This window comes from Gorilla gorilla, chromosome 3 (genome assembly GCF_029281585.2).
Source record: "Gorilla gorilla gorilla isolate KB3781 chromosome 3, NHGRI_mGorGor1-v2.1_pri, whole genome shotgun sequence".
NCBI classification, from domain to species: Eukaryota; Metazoa; Chordata; class Mammalia; order Primates; family Hominidae; genus Gorilla; species Gorilla gorilla.
The window spans coordinates 91,533,122-91,556,085 of NC_073227.2; the positions used below are offsets into that span (position 1 = coordinate 91,533,122).

General features: G+C 36.5%; 1 protein-coding gene across 3 annotated transcripts in view; it reads left to right on the forward strand.

The window, feature by feature from the left end:
• Positions 1–22,964, forward strand: part of SLC4A4 (solute carrier family 4 member 4) — a 388,838-nt gene that overhangs the window by 138,119 nt on the left and 227,755 nt on the right. For all 3 annotated transcript variants that reach the window (XM_004038792.5, XM_031010225.3, XM_019025724.4), the window contains exon 4: positions 15,824–15,959. In XM_004038792.5, coding sequence (XP_004038840.3) covers positions 15,824–15,959 — 136 coding nt within the window. The remainder of the gene's footprint in view (positions 1–15,823; positions 15,960–22,964) is intronic.

Below are 22,964 nucleotides of genomic sequence, written 5' to 3' on the forward strand. Positions count from 1 at the left end.
AATTTTAGAAAATTTAGAACTTGCACATAAAGAAAACAAGGAAAATGAGAATCATCAGTAATTCTTCCACTTGAGGATAATAATTGTTAACATTTAGTGTATGTCCTTCTGGTGGTTTTTTTTCTATACATATTATATAAATTAATAAGCCTGTTGTTGCAAGTGCAAGAAACTCATTTAGAACTGGAATAAACAAACAACAAGAAAGAATTTTTTTATTCACTAAAGGAAGGATCTGGGTATAGCTGGGTTTTTGGGGAAAGTAATTTGATCTGAACAAAAGACTACAAGAAGCTAAACACAACAACTAGAAGTAATGATTATTTAGATACTTAAGGCACTGGGTACCTTGTAATTTTAACAAGGCAGATATGCCCTGGTGGTTAAATGTGGGTGAATGGATGGGGTTGTATGAATTCCTCTTTTTTGAGTCCTCATTTAGCTTTTCTTCTGGAAATTCTCTGGCATGTGATATGTGTCAAAAGACATAATTTGGGTCTCAATCAGGACAGCACAATGTTCTGAACTCTGTACTTACCCCCAAAATTCCTGTTATCCATTATGTCCATCTAGACTTCTTTGTCTCCTGGTTTTGTTTTCACTACTGTGTTGTTTTGGCATCCCAAAACTACTGTGTTGTTTTGGCATCCTTGGGAACGTTGGGAGTTGACATCCTTGGCAGAGTATTGAGAGTTTCATGCTTGACTCTGATGATGGTGTCTGTGATGCGGTACCCCTTCCAGGTGTTTTTTTTGCAGATAGAGGGCATCAACAAAGGGCTGTAGCCAAAAGAATCAATATGTGTGAAACATCCCTTGGGGACCCAGCAAATTCTTGGGATGTTAATTTATTAGGGGGAATGCAGTCTTACAATATGCAGATGGCGCAATTGGGTGATTACCGTTTCTGTGAACCTATTTCTTCTCAAAGCCTCATGAATACCATGCAAACTTGGATTAAGTGAGGAAAATGGTATCATGGAAGGTGAAATTTGGAAAAAGTCAAAATGTTTAGTTTCATCATTAGTTTAGTTACTTAGTTTAGGTCACCATTGAGGCTGCTAAAAACTAAATGATTGATTTGAATTTTACTTTTCTGTCTGATAGTCTTGGAATATTGAAATAATATTAATAATATGCTTAATATAATTACAATGAATATAATTGGGATAATTAATAAAAGAAGCAGCAGACCAAAAAGGCTGTGGGCCAATAATTTTTTAAACATGGAATTTCATGGACCAAAGTTACTTTACTGCTGTACCATCATTGAGACTACCCCTTTGAGAATGGCTTAGCAGCATTTTAAAAAGAGAGATACATATTTACATCACTGACAGAAATCCTCGTTTTAATTTTTTAACCCACCGCTTTGGCAGAAGTTAGGAAAGAACTACACAGAATAAGTTATAGAATACAAGGAGTACTACCTTTATGTTCTAAAGAATTCTAAGTATCTTATAGATATGACCTGAATCCATGTAACGTTTTTGTAATGTAAACCCCAGGTAAATTATTTTTCTACATTTTTAAGATAAAAAGCTACGGTACAGATATTTCTTAAAAATGTCTGAGTAAACTCTAGTTTTTATCACCACTTGCTGGCTGAAATTGAACTTACTCTGCTCCTAACTAAGGTAGTTTGATAATATTATGAAACTCAGGCTCTTAATGCTGTTGACTCTCTATAGCTGAACAATAATATCATGGCACATTAAGGATAATTTGTGATAATTGACAGCTTTTTTTGAGTGAGAGCTTATTAATACTTGGATACCTAAATATGTTTAAAATTATCTATTTTAATGAATACTACTTGGCTGTTTCAGTTTCTTAGCTAATTTGAAAGAGAAAAAGTAACTGTCTAATTTACTTGTCTATAGCTTGCTAACATGTAAATTGATGGTAATTTTCTGGATTGGTTGGGGTAAAGGTATGTTAAGGCATGAAGAAAATCTAGGTAACTTGTACACATCTCTCCAAAACTTGGATTCCATTAAAAAAAAAGGTTGTTCAATGCAATTAGTTTGGTGATACACTTAACACATGGAAATTAGCTCTACTTTAACCTGTTAAAATGGAATAATAGGAGGGTATATCAGGACTGTTGGTTGCAAATGACAGAAAATTTAGCTCAGATTGCTTTAAAACAATTTTGCTTTTAATTTAAATTGTAATTGTCAAATATGATTGAAACATAGCTGACTTCAGGCATGGGTGGATCTAGGCATTAGAAACCTACATCTGCCTTGCTTCTGAGTTATTACATGTTTAATTTATTCTTAGGTAGACTCTTCCCTTAGAGTTGCAAGATGGCCATCTGTACTTCATAGCTTTTATTGCCATTTTAGCCTCTCAGCATAATGATTAATTTCTTAGTAGTTCTAGCAAAAGGCTGACATTTATTTACTCTGTTTCGCCTATATCAGGTCAACTGCCCACTCAAAAATGAATTGCTGTGGCAAGAAGTTGTGATATTCTCATTGCTCAGACCTGGGTCATAGGGCCTTGTGGATTGAACCAAATGGTTATACAAGTATAAAGATGGTTCTCCAGAAGAAAATGGGTTGCTGTCATTAGAAAAAGAGCTTAAAGGTGGTTACTAACAGATGACCACTACAGTGTGTGTGTGTGTTTCTGTGTATGTGTGTGTGTTTTAAACATTTATATGTTTATAAAACTTTATTCATTTAGTTATTCTCATTTCTTTTATTTATAAAGGTGAAAATGAAGTTTGAGGATTTTATATATACATTTAAGTGTATTTTTAGAGTGTTACAGTGGTCTGGTAATTATTATTAATAAGAATGCACTACCTTATGTCTACTTAGCCTCCCTCCATGCCTCATGCCCCTTCTTCCCTTATTCTTGATATCCTGGAATTGCACATCCCAATAAACATTAGCACATAAGCTTTGCCTGAGTTTCTACTTTCTGGGGAATATGAATGGAAAATGATATCTATCAGACTTACTTAGGGGGCTGTTTCAAATGATAAATACACCACCGTGACAGTCCTTTGATGCATTGTATGCGTCAAGGTTATAAGGATGAGAAAAGGTGTAACACCACGACATTAGACTTAGAAATAGTTGACCTAAGTTTGATCCTAACTCTGCTACTTACTGTATGACATTGAGTAATAAATTTGCTGAACCTCTCTGAGCCTCATTCCTTCATCTGGTCAACAAAGGGTCAGCATGATAACATGGGTTCTCAGGGAGGACTGCTTGGGGTGCCTGTGAATCATTAGGCAATTTACATGCATCTCCAAGCCTCAGTTTTCTCATGTGTAAAATGGAGATAGTAATACAATCTACCTAACAGGTTTGTTTTGAGGATTCAATGAGATTGTCATTCATGCGAAGCATTTGTAAAGTGCCTTATCTATTATCATCTCTGAAAAAGAGTAAAAAGCTGCCTCTTTGAAAGATTGTGAAGATTAGCTGCATTCTCTAGGCAGCTGTTGGAGCCATTTGGGTTAGGTCTGAGCACCTGAGCTATTGTAAAACATGACATAGGTATAAAATGATGTCTTTTTCTAGGGGAAACAAAACTACTGTGATATATTTAATACATAAATTGTGGAAGTTTTAACAACCATGATATCTACCTACAAACTTTTGTCTCACAATGAAAAACAGAAATGAATACTTAAAATGATAACTATGTAAACCAGTTGAGAATAGCACATTAATAACTTAAAAATAGTTGTTTCTTTTTATACTTTGGTTTGAAAGCTGAGATTGTACCAGATTGTGGACTCTGCAAAGAAGAAAATGTGAAATCCAGAAGTCCTCATTTAACTTGTTTAAGGGAATTTATATGTAGACTTGTCATGCTCAGCAGGAATTCTTCATTGTGATCACTATTTCTATTAAAGCAATTTTTTTGGAAGCCTGCAGGGTGGCCACAGTGGGATGCTTCCTATACCAAAACCAAAAGGGTACATTCGCAAAATGCCTTTTGGTGAATAATGAACCAAATTTCAACTAATTTACTTTCTGACTATTTCATATGCCACTGTGATTTCCGTGTCTTCTGAAATCTAATACATTTACTGCCTATATTGTTCGTATAGCAATCTGATCGTGTTTTCCTTTAATTCTTTTAAAAAATGAGATTAACCATTAGAGTGTGGCAGCTAACAAATGGGCTTAGAAACAACACAAATGGGTTTGAAGTCATATCACTTAGTAGTTGTGTTATCTTGAGGAAGTCCCTTACCTTCTTAGGATGCATTTTCCCTGTCTGTAAGAGTAATGTAAGGGAATAATAAAAGTAGCTATTTCATAGACTTGTGTAAAATTAATGATGTAACAAATGCAAAACATTTAACACATTGCCTGGGATAGCGTAACCATTCAAAAATATTAGTTATTGCTTATTATAGTTTTATCCATAGCATTTCCCCTACTATGTATTATCTTTTCTTCTTTTTATTTTTTATTTTTATGGGTATATAATAGGTATATGTATTTATGGGGTACATGAGATATTTTGGTACAGGCAGACAATGCGTAATAATCACATCAGGGCAAATGGGGTATCCATCACTTCAAGCATTTATTTTTTTTTGTGTTATAAATTCCAATTATACTCTTTTAGTTATATTAAAATGTACAATAAATTTTTATTCATTGTAGTCACCCTATTGTGCTATCAAATACTAGGCCTTATTTATTCTAACTGTATTTTTGTACCCATTAACCATCCCCCACCCCGCCTGCTCCCACCAACTACCCTTTTTAGCCTCTGGTAACCATCCTTCTACTCTGTATCTCCATGAGTTCAATTGTTTTAATGTTTAGTTTCCACAAATAAGTGAGGACGTGCAAAATTTGTCTTTCTGTGCCTGGCTTATTTCACTTAACAAAATGTCCTCCAGTTCCATCCATCTTATTGCAAATGACTGGATCTCATTCTTTTTTCATGGCTGAATAGTACTCCATTGTGTGTATATATCACATTTCAAAAATCCATTCATCTGTTGATGCTCACTTAGGTTGTTTCCAAATCTTGGCTAATATGAATAATGCTGCAGTAAACATGCATGGGAGTACAGATATCTCTGATATACTGATTTCCTTTCTTTTGAGCATATACCTAGCGGTGGGATTGCTGAATCTTATGGTAGTTTTGTTTTTGTTTTTTTGAGAAACTTCCACGCTATTCTCCATAGTGGCTATACATTCCCACCAACAGTGTATGAGGGTTCCCTTTTCTCCACATCCTTGCCAGCATTCATTATTGCCTGTCTTTTGGATAAAAGCCATTTTAACTGGGTGATATGATCTCATTGTAGTTTTGATTTGCATTTCTCTGATGATCAGTGATGGTGAGTACCTTTTCATGTACCCGTTTCTTAGTTGTATGTCTTATTTTAAGAAATATCTATTCAGATCTTTTGCCCATTTTAAACTAGATTATTAGATTTTTCCTATTGAGTTGTTTTTAACTCCCTATATATTCTGGTTATTAATTTCTTGTCAGATGGGTAGTTTACAAATACTTTCTTCCATCTTTTGGTTGTCTCTTCACTTTGTTGATTGTTTCCTTTGCTGTGCAGCAGCTTTTTAACTTGATATGATCCTATTTCTCCATTTTTGCTTTGGTTGTTTGTGCTTATGGGGTATTACCCAAGAAACCTTTGCCCAGTCCAATATCCTGGAGTTTCCCCAATGTTTTCTTGTAGTAGCTTCATAGTTTGAGGTCTTAAATTTAAGTCTTTAATCCATTTTGATTTGATTTTTGTATATAGTGAGAGATAAGGGTCTAGTTTTATTTTTCTGCATATTAATATCCAGTTTTTCTAGCAGCATTTATTGAAGAAACTGTTTTTCCCAAACGTATGTTCTTGGCACCTCTATAAAAAATGAGCTCACTGTAGATGTATGAGTTTGTTTCTGGGTTCTCTATTTATTCTGTTCCATTGGTCTATGTGTCATTTTTATGGCAGTACTCTGTTGTTTTGGTTACTATAGGTCTATAGTAAAATTTGAAGTCAGATAATGTGATGCCTCTAGTTTTGTTCTTTGTGCTAAGGATGGCTTTAGCTATTCTGTGTCTTTTGTGGTTCCATATAGATTGTAGGATTAATTTTTCTATTTCTGTGAAGAATGTCATTGGTATTTTGATAGGGATTGCATTGAATCTGTAGATTCCTTTAAGTAGTATGGACATTTTAACAATATTGATTCTTCTAATTCATGAACATGGAATATCTTTCCATTTTGTTATGTCTTCAATTTCGTGCATCAATGTTTTATAGTTTTCATTGTAGAGATCTTTCACTTTCTTGGCTAAGTCTGTTCTTAAGTATCTTATTTTATTTGTAATGATTATAAATGGAATTACTTTCTTGATTTCTTTTTCAGATTGTTCACTGCTGGCATATAGAAATGCTACTGATTTTTGTATACTTGATATTGTATCATGCAACTTAACTGAATTTATTAGTTCTAATAGCTTTTTGGTGGAATCTTTAGGTTTTTCCAAATATAAGGTTATATTATTGGCAAACAAGGTTAATTTGAGTTCCTTCTTTCCAAATTGAATGCCCTTTATTTCTTCTCTTGTTTGATTGCTCTTGCTAGGACTTCAAGTACTGTGTTGAATAACTGGAGAAAGTGGGCAGCCTTGTCTTGTTTTAGATCTTAGAGGAAAGACTTTCAGATTTTTGCCATTCAGCATGATACTAGATGTAGGTCTGTTCTTCTATTAATATTATGTTGAGGTATGTTCCTTCTGTAACCAGATTTTAGAGGGTTTTTATCATGAAAGAATGTTGATTTTTATCAAATGCTTTTTCAGCATCAATTGAAATGATCATATGGTTTTTGTCCTTCATTCTGTTGATATGATGTATCATGTTAATTGATTTGCATATATTGAACTATTCTTGCATCCCTGGGATAAATTTCACTTGGTCATGATAAATGAACTTTTTAATGTGTGTTGAATTTGGTTTGCTAGTATTTTGTTGAGAATTTTTGCATCAGTGTTCATTAAGGATATTGGCCTGTAGTTTTCCTTTTTTGATTTGCCTTTGGTTTTGGTATCAGGGTAATATAAGTCTCATAGAATGAGTTTGGAAGTAGTCTTTCCTCCTCTATTTTTAGAAATGTTTTGGGTAGGTAAAACAGAGATGTAGACCAATGGAACAGAACAGAGCCCTCAGAAATAATACCACACATCTACAACTATCTGATCTTTGACAAACCTGACAAAAACAAGCAATGGGGAAAGGATTCCCTATTTAACAAATGGTGCTGGGAAAATTGGCTAGCCATATGTAGAAAGCTGAAACTGGATCCCTTCCTTACACCTTATACAAAAATTAATTCAAGATGGATTAAAAACTTAAATATTAGACCTAAAACCATAAAAACCCTAGAAGAAAACCTAGGCAATACCATTCAGGACATAAGCATGGGCAAGGACTTCATATCTAAAACACCAAAAGCAATGGCAACAAAAGCCAAAATTGACAAATGGGATGTAATTAAACTAAAGAGCTTCTGCACAGCAAAAGAAACTACTATCAGAGTGAACAGGCAACTTACAGAATGGGAGAAAATTTTTGCAATCTACTCATCTGACAAAGGGCTAATATCCAGAATCTACAAAGAACTCAAACAAATTTACAAGAAAAAAACAAACAACCCCATCAAAAAGTGGGCAAAGAATATGAACAGACACTTCTCAAAAGAAGACATTTATGCAGCCAACAGACACATGAAAAAATGCTCATCATCATTGGCCATCAGAGAAATGCAAATCAAAACCACAATGAGATACCATCTCACACCAGTTAGAATGGCGATCATTAAAAAGTCAGGAAACAACAGGTGCTGGAGAGGATGTGGAGAAATAGGAACACTTTTACACAGTTGGTGGGACTGTAAACTGGTTCAACCATTGTGGAAGACAGTGTGGGGATTCCTCAGGGATCTAGAACTAGAAATAGCATTTGACCAAGCCATCCCATTAGTGGGTATATACCCAAAGGATTATAAATCATGCTGCTATAAAGACACATGCACACGTATGTTTATTGCGGCACTATTCGTAATAGCAAAGACTTGGAACCAACCCAAATGTCCATGAATGATAGACTGGATTAAGAAAATGTGGCACATATACACCATGGAATACTATGCAGCCATAAGAAATGATGAGTTCATGTCCTTTGTAGGGACATGGATGAAGCTGGAAACCATCATTCTCAGCAAACTGTTGCAGGGACAGAAAACCAAACACCACATGTTCTCACTCATAGGTGGGAATTGAACAATAAGAACCCTTGGACACAGGAAGGGGAACATCACACACTGGGGCCTGTTGTGGGGTGGGGGGAGGGGGGAGGGATAGCATTAGAAGATATACCTAATGTAAATGACGAGTTAATGGGTGCAGCACACCAACATGGTACATGTATACATATGTAACAAACCTGCCCGTTGTGCACATGTACCCTAGAACTTAAAGTATTAAAAAAAAAAAAAAGAAATGGTTTGGATAGGATTGACATTAGTTCTTCTTTAAATTCAGCTGTGAAACCATTGGTCCCAGGCTTTTCTATGCTAGGAGACCGTTTATTATGGCTTTAATCTAATTACTTCATGTTAGTCTATTCAGGTTTTGAGTCTTTTCTTGGTTCAATCTTGGTAAGTTGAATGTGTCTAAGATTTGTCCATTTCTTCTAAGTTTCTCAATTTATTGGCATATAGTTGCTCATAGTAGTCTGTAATGATCCTTTGAATTTCTGTGGTATCAGTTGTAATGTCTGCCTATTCATCTCTGATTTCATTTATTTGGGTTCTCTCTTTTTTTCTCTTAGGCTAAAGGTTTGTCATTTTTGTTTATCTTTTCAAACAACCAGCTTTTTGTTTCATGGATCTTTTGTATTGCTTTTTTAAAATTTCATTTATTCATGCTTTGATCTTTATTATTTTTCTTCCTTTACTAATTTTGGGTTTGGTTTTATTTTGCTTTTCTATAATAGTTCTTTAAGATGCATTGTTCTGTTTTTTATTTGAAGTTTTTCTACTTTTTAAATTATCGCTTTGAATAAACTTTCTACCCCAATCTTTCTCTCCCTCCTCTTTATGCCAATAACCCTTAGATTTGCCCTTTTAGGCTGTTTTCTAGATCTCATAGGTGTGTTTCATTCTTTTTTCTTTTGTCTCCTCTGACTGTGTATTTTCAAATAGCCTGTCTGCGAGCTCACTAATTCTTCTGCTTAAGTCTGCTGTTGAGAGACTCTGATGCATCCTTCGGTATGTCAGTTGAATTTTTCAGCTCCAGAATTTCCACTTGATTTTTAAAAATTATTTCAATCTCTTTGTTAAAGTTATCAGATAGGATTCTGAATTCCTTCTCTGTGTTATCTTGAATTTCATTGAGCTTCCGCAAAACAGCTATTGGGAATTCTCTGTCTGAAAGGTCATATGTCTCTGTTACTTGGGATTGGTCATTGGTACCTTATTTAGTTTGTTTGGTGAGGTCATGTTTTTCTAGATAGTCTTGATGCTTGTATATATTTGTCAATGTCTGAGCATTGAAGAGTTAGGTATTTATTGTAGTCTTTACAGTCTGGGCTTGTTTGTACCTGTCTTGGGAAAGCTTTTCAAGCATTCAAAGGGAATTGATTGTTGTGATCTATGACTTTGGATATGATATCGCTGCAGCCATATCTGCGTTAGGCAGCACCATAAGCCCAGTAATGCTGTGACTCTTACAGACTTGCAGGTTTACCACCTTTGTGGTTGTGATAAGATCTGAGAGAATTCCCTGGATTACCAGGCAGAGACTCTTGTTCTCTTCTCTTACTTTCCTCTGAACAGAAGAAGTCTCTCTTTCCATTTGAGCTACCTGGAGTTGGGGGAGGTGTGACTCAAGTACCCCTGTGGTCATTACTACTGGGATTATACTAGGTCAGACTCGAAGTCAGCACAGCATTGGATCTCACCCAAGGCCCACAGTGACCATTGTTTGGCTACCACCAATGTTCAGACAAGGTCCAAGGGCTCTTCAGTCACCATGTGGTGAATCCAGCCAGGCTTGTGTCCTTCCCTTCAGGGCAGTGAGCTGAGGGCAGGTACAGAAATGCCATGCAGAAACCAGGGCCTGGAGCCGGGAACTTTAGGAATCTATTTGGTGCTCTATTCTGCTGCTGCTGAGCTGGCACCCAAGCTGCAAAGCAAAGTCCTTTACACTCTTTCTTCCCCTTTCCTGATGCAGAAGGAGCCTGTCTGCATGGCCGCCACTGCCCCGTGCCTGGCTACTGCTGATGTTCAGTCAAGGCTCAAGTGGCTATTCAGTCAGCTTATGGTGAATGCTGCCAGGCCTGGGTTTCTAACTTCAGGGAAGTGGGCTCTTCTCTGGCCCAGGGCAGGTCCAGAAATGCTGTCTAAGAGCGAAGGCCTGGAATTGGGGATCATAGGAGCCTGCTTGGTACTCTGCTCCACTGTGGCTGAGCTGGTGCCCAAGCTGCAAGACAAAGTCACCTTCATTCTTCCCTCTCCTTTCATCCAGCAGGCACTTCTCCCCATGGCCACCACAGCTGGGAATGCACTGGGTCACACCTGAAGCCAGCATAGCTCTGGATCTCACTCAGGGTCTATGGCAAGTACTGCCTGGGTACCCTTGATGTTTATTCAAAGCCCAAGGTCTCTTAGTCAGCAGGTGATGAATCTTGCCAAGACTGGGTCCTTACTTTCAAAGCAGGAGGTTCCCTTTAGCCCAGGGTATGTCTAAAAATGTCACCTGGGAGCTAGGGCCTGGAACTGGGGCCTTAAGACTCTGCCTAGTATCTTAACCTACTGTGGCTAAGCTGGTATCCAAGTTGGAAGACAAAGTCCTGTTTACTCTTCCCTCTACTCTCCTCAAGCAGAAGGAAGGAGTTTCTCCCAGAGCTGCACTGCTTGGAGTTGGGGGAGAGGTGGTGCAAGCACTTTCTTGGCTGCCCAACTGGTGTCTCGCTAAGTCATATGCACCCCAAGTCTTTTGGCTCTGAGCCCAGTACAGCACCAGTAGAAACTTCCAGGAGTTGCGAACTAGTTTATGACACACGATTTTGGAATTTTAATCCCCCAAAATTGATATACTGGTTGCTCAGGTGCCTATATGTAATAAATAAGACAACCTGTGAAAGGGGTTAGGCATGGTACCTAGAGAGGAAGACCTGGAGGTAGTGTTACATCCTTCTTCCATTCCATTTTGCAGAAGTCACCTCTGAGTTGCTGTCTAATGAGCAGTGATTCACGTTTTGCTAAATTGAGAATGCCAGACTACAGAGTAATGCTCTGTGGAGGAGAGCTGAGCAGGGATATGTACTATCTATGCTGTTTTTTAGGCAGGAGACCAATTTATTTTTTTCTGTTAGAGGTGGGGACAAACCTACATCACATCTTTAGAAATGGACAAAAGGTTGATTATCTAACTCTAGACTTCTCCCTTCTAAAAGCTAATTCCGTGGAGTACGTATGGACACAAAGAAGGGAACAGACACAGGGGCCTACGTGAAGTGGAGGGTGGGAGGAAGGTGAGGATCAAAAAACTACCTATTGGATACTATTCTTATTACCTAGGTGGCAGATAATCTGTACACCAAACCCCTGTGACACACAATTTACCTATATAGCAAACCTGCACATATATGCCTATATCTAAAATAAAAGTTAAAAAAAATTAAAGCTAGTTCTGATTTAGGGATCTTTGATATTGAATGTTGATGAAAAGTGATTTATATTTGTGATTGCTAGTTTCAGAACCACTATGATGAAAAAAGTGACTAAATTTTTGGTAATGTAAACACACTACTCCTTAGAAGTATTGTCCAGACTCCAAATTCTGCCTGTCATTTCTTCATTTTCATGACCTCCTGATCTCCTAAAATAGTTAGACTTCCCATTTCATGACTGGAAAGGCATTGCAAATATTTTTACATTAAAATCCTGGAACTGTAGATTATTTTCTACCAGGGATATTAAGAAATTTCAGGGCAGGTGCAGTGGCTCATGCCTGTAATCCCAGCACTTTGGGAGGCCAAGGAGGGGGGATCACAAGGTTGGGAGATCGAGACCATCCTGGCTAACACGGTGAAACCCCGTCTCTACTAAAAATACAAAAATTAGCCGGGCATTGTGGTGGGTGCCTGTAGTCCCAGCTACTCGGGAGGCTGAGGCAGGAGAATGGCGTGAACCCGGGAGGCGGAGCTTGCAGTGAGCTGAGATAGCGCCACTGCACTCCAGCCTGGGCAATAGTGTGAGACTCTGTCTCAAAAAAAAAAAATTTCTAATCACAAAGTAAAACATATTCATTGTACCTTGTATCAGTATGTACTCAATTACCTTATTTTAATGTTCTGCATACACTTATATTTAGCAGATTTTTTTCTGGTATTGGTTTATGTGCTAATTTACTTATTTATTTAAAGAATAAATTACTTAGTTACTATTTATTTTCCCTACATACATGTAAACTCTGTAAGATCAGAGATCTTTTTGTCAGAGGCTGAAGATAAAGCCTGTTAAGCCAATTAAGAGCATAGACAGTGCTCAGTAAACATTTGCTGTATGGAATACATGAGTGAATTGTAAACACTTTGGAATTTGTAGAAAAGTGAACATAAGAAAACAGAAGCCCTAGAAATAAACCATATAACACTGAAAGTGTACCTGTGTATTTAAATATGCCTGTATATGTAGAAGTCCTTGCTTTGTACCGTAGTGCATAACTGTAAAAAAAAAAGACTTTGCAAACTGAAATTATGCAAAGCAATCCTAATAATCAATGAAAATAGTTACTATTGCTCTTTGACCTTTAAAAATTTTTAAATCACTACAGTCTCTCTTGTTGTTAGCTATAAAGGTATAGGAAAATTGGAAAAGGTAAAACTAATATTTATTCAGTACACAGGAATTTAAAACATTAGAAATATTGATATTAAAATTGTTTCATTGTACAGTCTTATCAGGAGTAGTTTGAATAGTGCTTGCCTTCTTCCTGTTGTACAACTTATGATACAGAGCATGCATTTTTTTTCAATGCCTAGAAAACTGTCATGCTCTCTAAATGTGGATCAGCTTACATTTTATCCTGTGTGCTTTCCATGTCAAGAAGTGTCTCCTAAAACTCCTTGAATGTGAAGTTTTTAGCCAGTATCACTTTCTCTAGGACATCGTTATCCTTTTTCATTACAATCACTTTCCTTGTTTATGTTGATTAATTCACCTCCACTAAGTTCCTCTAACTGCATATACAGAGTCTTTCAATGGTGAATGGCAGCATCGTTTACATTCCATGGTTAGCTACGTCGTCTCCATTTACGTTTGATACAAATTTTACTTCCAATAGTATTAATTTTTGTTTCTGTACATTGCCTTCATTCTTGTTGGCCAGTTCCGTCTTTGATTATCCATGTAACTTGCATTTATCTTTGGGAGACAAGAAGGCAACACAGCTACACACTTTGCTGTCTGTGTGTGAACTGAATAACAAACACACAATGATCAATCACTGACATATTTTAAAGAAACACCCCATGATTGGTCAATGATCATTATGCACACGTTAGTTATGTAGTGATTTATGGACTGAAGAGCTAGCTGCAAAGTTTGTACTTTATGAAATTACTATTAATATACCATGTTAACTGAAATTTGAACTGTATTGTTAGGGACTATGTTATTTAATCTAAATTGTGGTAACTGAAACGCACACATATCAGACTGAGCACCGTGAGGGCTGCCTCAATTCCTAGCTTTATTTTATAGAAATATATATTTATTGTTTCTTTACTAAAATGGGATCATTTAATGTGTATTATTTTTATTTTTAATTTAATTTTATATGGTATACATGTCAAAAAAGGCCAGCTATTTTGACTTCATATTTTATGATTGAGTGGTATTTCATTGTATAGTTGTACCATACTTTATTTAACCAATGTTCCTTTTTGGATGTTTAGGATTTTTCTGTTTTCTCAGTTATAAACAATGCTAGAATGATCACCTCTGTCACTAAACCTTTGAGATAACTCTTATTTATTTAGAATGAATGTATTTCTAGTACAAGAATTGTTGGCTCACAGGATATATACACTATTTAAAAATTTTCATGTCCCACCAGAAATTTTCATGTCCTTCAAGCATCTCCCTTTAGAGAGATGTTTCCATTTAGGCTCCTACCAGTAACATAAATCAAGAAGTGCTGGGTGCATGATTCCCAAACCCTTGCCCACATTGGGATTATCATTATTTTTTTTCATTTTTGACATTAAATTAATTAATTAATTAATTTATAGACAGGGTCTTGCTTTGTCACCCAGGCTGGAGTGCAATGGCATGATCTCGGCTCACTGCAACCTCTGTCTCCCAGGTTCAAGCTATTTTCCTGCCTCAGCCTCTTGAGTAGCTGGGATTACAGGCACATGCCACCACGCCTGGCTAATTTTTTGTATTTTTTTAGTAGAAACAGGGTTTCACCATGTTGGCCAGGCTGGTCTTGAACTCCTGACCTCAGGTGATCCACCCGCCTCGGCCTCCCAAAGTGCTGGGATCACAGGTGTAAGCCACCGCGCCCTGCCATTTTTTGACATTTTAATAGGTAAAACACATTTTATTTTAATGATTAGTTTCGATTTTTAATTAGGTTGACTATTTTTCATGGGTTTATTTGTACTAAATAAATTTTGATCTATGGAATTTTATTCTGTCCTGTATTATAATAATTTTCAGATGGTAGGGATTTTTGGTTTTGTTGGGTCATTTGTGTACATATATTTCTACAAATTTATATATGCATGTGTGTGTGTGTGTCTATCCATAATAAATATATTTGTGTGTACTTGAACTGCATTCACATGTATATAACATTGTTGGTTTTACCCAGGGATTTTGAGGAGTATTTGTGGGCCTTAAATTTGTAACATGACCATCAATTTCCAACTGCTTTTCTTTCTCTCTCTCTCTTTCTTTTCTTCTTCTTCTTCTTTCTTCTTTCGTCTTCTTCTTCTTTTTTTTTTTTTTTTTGAAAGGGAGTAACCCATGACCTGGGGGAAATTCTAGTTAATTTTTCATTGCATGATTTTCAGGAGATAGGGTCAAAAGGAGCTAGTAGGGCATTCAATTATGTGCTTGAGTGTGTTGGAAAATGTTTTTTTTTTTTTTCTCTCTCCCTCAAGTGTACAATATTTTACTTGGGCTTGTTTTTCAAGTGCATTGAAGTGTGACTAAACATTTTTGGGTACTACCATTCTGTAAAGAAGAGGGCCCATCTTGTTAAATATTCCTTCATCAACTTTGCAGTTAGCCAGTTATTGGCAGGGAGAAGCCTGCGAGGACATGAGCTTTAGGCATTGGACAGAGGGAGGGTGGGTGGGAGGCGGGGACTTGGGGGATCTCAGGATTGGGGTACTTTGTTGTCCCTCCCACTGCTGTATGAAAAAGTGACTGGTTCAAGCTGGCTTTTGTCTTATAATTTTGGATGAGTCATAAGTGGAGAAGGAGGGGAAGTGAGTGGTTAGACAGCTCATCTGAGGGCTAAAGGTTCTTTGTGACATATCACACAGAATTGGAGCGCTGTCCTTCTGGAGAGTGGTGGAGAACCAAGATACAGTTCAGAACCAAAGGAATAGAGAAGGGCTTTGATTTCTTTTTGGCTTTAGATTGGGGATTTGGGAGGCTTAGCAAGAAAGATGTCCACTGAAAATGTGGAAGGGAAGCCCAATAACCTTGGGGAGAGAGGAAGAGCCCGGAGCTCCACTTTCCTCAGGGTTGTCCAGCCAATGTTTAACCACAGTATTTTCACTTCTGCAGTCTCTCCTGCTGCAGAACGCATCCGATTCATCTTGGGAGAGGAGGATGACAGCCCAGCTCCCCCTCAGCTCTTCACGGAACTGGATGAGCTGCTGGCCGTGGATGGGCAGGAGATGGAGTGGAAGGAAACAGCCAGGTGAGGCATAGCTGACTGTATGTAGTACTGACCCAGGGAAACAAGGGCAGGGCAAGATGCTTGATCCTGGAGTGCCGTTCTTTAGCCTTAGCACTTTGAATGGCCAATGGGCGTGATGTTGGCTGGGATAAGGAGTAAATAATTCTATTTCTTCTTTTTTGTTGACATGAATGCAGAACACCTCTTATTTCACTACTGGGGCATTGTTTCATTGATCCATGTTGCTATAATTTTGGCTTTTATAAGGAATTAGAAATAAAGCTCAATTTATATACTATTTAATAGTAAAATATTTTAGAGAGATAATAAACTCAGGTACCCAAAAATGACAGCCAAGAGATATGTTTCCACAGTGTCCACATGTCAAGATCTCTTGTGAGATTTTGTGTGACTTATTACTCATTCCCTGTCAAGAGGGGGGTTTTGGCCAGGTGCAGTGGCTTGTGCCTGTAATCACAGAATTTTAGTAGGCCTAGGCAGGTGGATTGCCTGAGCCTAGGGTTCAAGACCAGCCTGGGCAACATAATGGGACCCCATCTCTACAAAAAAAAAAAAAAAAAGAAAAAAAAATCAGCCGGGCATGGTGGTGCATGCCTGTGGTCCCAGCTACTCAGGAGGCTGAGGTAGGAGGCTCACTTGAGCCTGTGAGGTCGAGGCTGCAGTGATCTCTGATCATGTTACTGCATTTCAATCTGGGTGACAGATTGAAACCCTGCCTCAAAAAATTAAATGAAATTAAAAAGAGATTATTAAAACAATGAGGAAAGTTGCTCTTATGGTAGTCCCCCCAAGGTTATCCACAGTTTAGCTTTTCATGGCTTCGGTTACTCACTGTACAGTACAGTAAGATATTTTGAGAGAGTTGCCACACTTATATAACTGTTATTACAGTATATTGTTATATTTATTCTATTTTATTATTAATTGTTGTTAGTCCCTTACTGTGCCTAATTTACAAATTAAACTTTATTACGTTTTATATACAGGAAAAAAACATAGTATACATAGGGTTTAGTACTATCCATGCCTTCAGGAATTCACTGGGGGTCTTGGAATGTATCCCCTGTGAATAAGGGGACTACTGTATTTCAAGTATAAACCTGTAATCTTTTAAATATCCAGCTGAAAGTAGAAGGTTCATCTGAGTTTGGAGTTTAGAGGCCCGAGTTTACTTTGACTCTGTTGCCTCTTAGCGACAAGACACTCGATTTCCTAGAGCTTTGGTCTCATTATCAATAAAGAGTGGATAATAATGCCTATTACATATTATATATGTATGGTATATAAAACATATATTATACATAAATATAGTATACAATGTATTTATAATGTCACACATTTATATACATACATGTGTATATGTATATGTATGAAAATGCTTTGTAAATTGTTAAGCATTACACAAATACCTGGGGTTTCATTAATCTCATAACGGAGCTTTTCTTTTACATACAGATTCAGAGATATTCTCCAGGTGAATCTTCTGTGACATAAGGCAATTATGTAATACAAAGACTTTGATTATAATGCAGTTGTTGGTCTCTCATTGTCATCATTATGTGCTGATTCCAATGTATTTCACTTTCATAAACAAGATAATGTTAAGATAAACCTCTTATAGTCTGTAATTTAATTCCAATCAATTCAACTCAACCAGTGTTATTTGAATGAATAGTTTATGTCAGGCACTGTTTTAGGTACCATGAATATAGCAGTGAGCAAATGAGGATCTTACATAGATCTCTATCTTATTAAAAGGTTTGAAGTAAGTTTAATATAATATCTTACAATATGAGAATAAGGGAAACCAAATCATTATCCCAGCTTTGAGTTTAAGAAAAACAAAGCAAAGATAGATGAAAGTCTTCTTCTGTGGTTATAGATGGAAAAAAGTATTTATGGCTGCTATTTTTTCTAGATAGACTTAGAAAGAAATTCTAGAGTCAGAAAGAAAATATTTTTAAAAATCACTTTAATCAATTAGAGCAGATGAGCTATAAAGGAGCAATAAGCCAATAGCCTTTCCCTTTATGGATGAAGATTCTTTTAAGAGTTAGAGGGAGAATTTTTATTTTCTGAGGCATACTTTAAAATTTCTTACATCATACCACTTGTAATCAAGTGTTTATGAAGTTAATTGGATTTGGATTTTTTGTAGTTTAGTTACTTAGGCTTATGCTTTATAGGCTTATGGATTTATTTTTATTTCCACAATTTTAAGTAATATTGAATGTCTTTAGCCCTTTGGGATTTTTAATACTGGAGAAGCTTCATAAATTAATTTATTTGATAATGGGGGAGAAGTTTTTATTCCTCACCAAGAGTTTCTAGGTAGCTTAGTCTTGCAGAAACAACTGCTTTAAAAATGTTTAGAACTGATGGAGAATTTCTTATCTTTCATAACTTAAACAATGCCCAGAAATAAAGTAATTCGGCTTTACTCCTCGCCCTAACAGTAGTATTAAGGAAAGAGAGCTAATTTTTAAATACTTTATTTTCAATTTACTGGGTAATTCTCTTTCTAATAGATATCTATAGTGGGTGTGATTGTTTAACTCTTCTGTTTGATAGCTACTTAATATTTTCTTCTTCTAATTAAAAAAGCTTTCATAACACATTTCCACTCCTCATCTGTAATACTTTCTCTTGAAGCTTTTCATTCTTTGCTCTTTTGGGGCTTCCTCCCAGGATACATCAACTGTTTCTTGTTCCCCTCTCTCAGAACCAATAACCTGTATAGAAAAAAATCCTCTGTAAAGTAAAATTTTAGTTCCTAAAACATCCTCCAAAAGAAGGCTTCCAAAGCAAAAACTTTTTACTAGTGAATCTGTTTCATTCTTTCTTTTCCTTCTTTCTGATAGAAAAATACAGTGTGAGAATTGTCCTGGTGCAGCCTGAAGTGTTGGGAGATTTTGGTCTAGTCTTGGCTTTGCTGCTCACTAGCTGTTTCACTTTGAGCAAGTCATGTAGTCTTTCTGAGCTTGAATTTCTTTTTTATCAGATGAAGGTCGTATTGAGTTGCCTCCTCCCTAACATTATATATATTTCATAGCTCTAAAATTTAATTCCTGTGTGTATACTGCTACACTCAGCTAAGACTACTTTGACTTTCTTATTTTCATCTTGAAGTTCTTTGTGAGTTGTTATCATAGAGTATAATTCAGGTGTAGTTTTCTGTTTTTCATTTCAGTCAAATGCAGACCATACCTTATTTTACATAATCCCTGGTCCCAGAAAGGTAGAGAGATTATAGTTCATTGTATAGGTAATTCAACATTGAATGATAGGAGCATAGGATTTTCACTCAAGATTTTTAAAGATTAAGATGGTTTTGAATACTTTACCATCCTTAGAGACGTTATTTCCTTGGGAGCACGTGTGCCATTTTGCTGATGTAGTCTGTCCCCAAGACACCCTACTGCTGGAGAGGAAGAGTGTTGGGAGTGTATCGTGTGTCATGTCAACGCTGCATAACTTCTCTTTATAGGGCTTACCATAATTGCTGTCGATTAATTCATTATGTATGTGATATTATTGTTTTCATATGGTCTCCCTCATTACATTAATTTATCTGCAGACAGAGACTACCATGTCTGTTCACTATCATATTTCTAGTTCCTGGCAGTGTCTGATTCATAATAGGCTCTTAATAAACATTTGTTTAACGTGTGATTGGTTGAGAACTGATTGCCTTCGACACAACTGTTCTGAATATAATACTTTCTTAGAAATATTAATTGACCAAATCAGGGTTCTGTATAATTCTTCTCTTTCTGACTGATAAACAGCTGTGGAATGAAAGACCCAAGGTACCCAGAATGCCATTATAAGGCTTAGAAGTGGACCTATGTTTAAAGTTTCAAACTATTTCATTAATATATTGATGATATCTGCATTTATAAAAGCACGGATATAATTCCTTATTTAATTGGAATCAACTAATCGGAGGGCTAATAGGATTCTCAAAATTGACATGTCTAAAACTGAACTTCAGATCTACTCTTCCTAAAGATTTCCTCATCTCAATAGACAATTCCATTCTTTTAGTTCTTGAGCCAGAAACATTGGAGTCTTCCTTGATTCCTGTCTTTCTCTACACCCAATATCTGACCAATTGGCAAATTCTGTTTTACCTTTAAAGATATTCACATATTCAGAGATCTCACTACATCTCACATTCAGTACTGCTACAACTCTAGTTCATCCCATCATTTCTCACTGAGATTGCTGCAGATGGCTCCTAATTAGTTGATCTCTTTGCATCTGCTCTTACTTCCTTTATGAATTATCTGCCATAATCTCTTTGACCTTGTCTTCCTTTTCATTTCCTCTGCTTCACTCTGCTTGAGCCTCACTGGCCAGTCATGCTAATCTGTCAGGAACTTTGGACTTGTTGTTCCCTCTGTCTGAAATGTTCTGTCTTCCCTGAACCCCCACAGTTATCTGCATGGCCCATGTCCTCATCTCCTTCAGGTCTTTATTCAGATATTACCTGCTTAGTGGTTGTCCTATCTATAATTGAAACCTTCCCCCAATGCTTCCTATCCCTCATCTTTCATTATTTTTGTCCTTAGCACCTGTCATCATTTAGCATACCATATATCTTGTTATTGTCTCTTCCCAATAGAATTAAAGCTCTGTGAGGGCAGAAATTTTCAGGTGTTTTGCCACTGTATTCCTAGTGCCTGAAACTACCTGGCACACAGGTCGTGCTCAACAAAGACTGGTTAATAGAATCAATGAATAGAGAAATAGAACCTTGATTCTTGGTTTGCTGCTCCACCTACATTCTTTGGAGAGGCGTGGAGTGAATATGCTTCTGGAAATATTCAGCTTTTCAGTAACCTTTACTACCTGGGACATACCCTGCTTTCAGAATGTTTTTGCAGTAATTTTTGACTCCCATTTGTGATGTCTAGTTTCCAGATATGATAGTTTTTTCCCCCCATTAAAAGCCCTCAGACCTACCAGACTAATAAAAGTTTAATGCTTAGAAGGAATCCATTTTACATATGAAGATGTGACATGAATCTTTTTCTGGCCAACTTATAAATTGATAATATTTTGATTTTCTGTGAAAGCCGCAATTGATAGCCTATTTTATTTCATAGAGAGCTAACTCTTCGGACTTCTCCAGCTCCATGTAGGTTCTATTATAAATCTACAGCCCACAGAACTCAATATCATCCTTCTTTCTCTTTTAAGACCTATACTTTTCAGTTGGCTAATGATTTCTTACATATTATTGAGATGGCTAATGATTTCCTACACATTATTGAGATGAGGAAATCTGTAGGCAGAGTAGATCTGAAGTTCAGTTTAGGATATTCTTGTAGGATCAGGATAATAATGCATCAGCATTATTATGGCTGTAGTACTACTTCAGGAGTTTCAGGTTGGCCCTGTGCCTAAAAAAATGAGAATTGTTTCAATAATAGGGGGAGATGTCCCCTTTTAAGTCATGGAAAGCACAGTAGTTATACTATGAACAAGATTAAGTATTTATTTATATGAAGTTTAAAGTAACTCTCAACTCTATCACCATCCCTTTTACGTCCTTTACCTGTTCTTCCCTTTCCTAAAAGTTAGAACTTTGAATTTTCAGTGGTTCTTCCAAAATAGAGCACAAGTTGAATATGGTAAAAAGGGTAGACTTATCAGACCTGAAAAATCGTTTGGAATTGGTGAAGAAGCCTGTGCTTCCATTAAGAATGTCTAGGTGACTAGGTGTCAGCTAATGGGTTCATAAAGCAAACTGATAAAAGAATAATTCATGATCCAAGTTTGATGATGGCCCAAAGTCAGGAGAAAGGGACTTTTTTTTCCCTGCCCAAATTCTTTATTCATTTGAGTAGGGATATCTCTGCAAAAATGATTATTAGCTGTCAGTTTCTCTTCAGTGAATTTTCAGATGGACAGTGCTGGACTTAACCACTGTTGTATGAATGTTTGTTAAAGATAACTCCCCCAGCGTAATTCAAACTGTGCTGCCAAACTTGGGTATAAAGGAAAGCCATCACAAGTTTCAACAAACACAAGCCAACAAAGGAAAGGGGTATTGATGTTTTACTTCCAACTGGACACCACAAATGTACACCCACTTGTGTTTCTGCTTGGCACATTTACCTGAGCCACCTCTGAAGTACCTGATTTAAGGGCATGGCCATTAAGCACCAACATGTGCACTTATACTGTGGGTTTGGGCAAAGACTGCTCTCTCCCAGTCTACACTGACTTCTCTGTCTTTTCTCTACTGAATTACTTTGGGAAATTCTATTTCAGGCCAAGTTAATTTTTCTTAAGAAAAATACTCAAGGAATTTAATCATCTATGTAATCATATATAGTTATGTCCATGTAGTTGTGTACAATAACTTTAATAGTGGATCTAGAATTTTAAGAATTCTCCTTAAAAACCTCATTTTTCCCAGGTACACACTAGCGTTGGCTTCTTTTAGGGTGATAAGGCACTTGTTAGTTAGCAAGACATCTATCATCATTTCAATAGTTGTACGTAGTTGGAATTTATTTAGTGTAAAGGTCATGTCTGTTTTCCACTGTACAACTGATATGTTATTAAGTTAGAGGTCTTGTTTTTTTCTTAATTATATTTAATCATATGATTGGAAAGTTGCAAAATTCAGTGATTCCCAGTGGGTCTTTTTTTTCTTCAACAAACGAATGAAATGTTGTTTGTTTGGCAGTCACTGAAAATGTCTTAAACTGCAAAGTATTTTATCATTATTCTTCTAAGACCTTGGAATAAACTTCACCTAATAAACCCCTCCTCCAAGGTTAAAACGGTTTTGTAATTGCAAGTATTTAAAAAGCCTGCTTCTGAAACAAATTTTTCTGTAACATGTCTAGTACTGAAGCAAAAAGAAAGTGGGAAACTTATTGCAAATACGTAGTTATTCATAGTTATTATGAAGGGGAGATAGTGGCTTTTAGTATACTCTACAGTAAAAAGTCTGTTTTTTTTTTTTTTTTTAAACGTAATTGCATG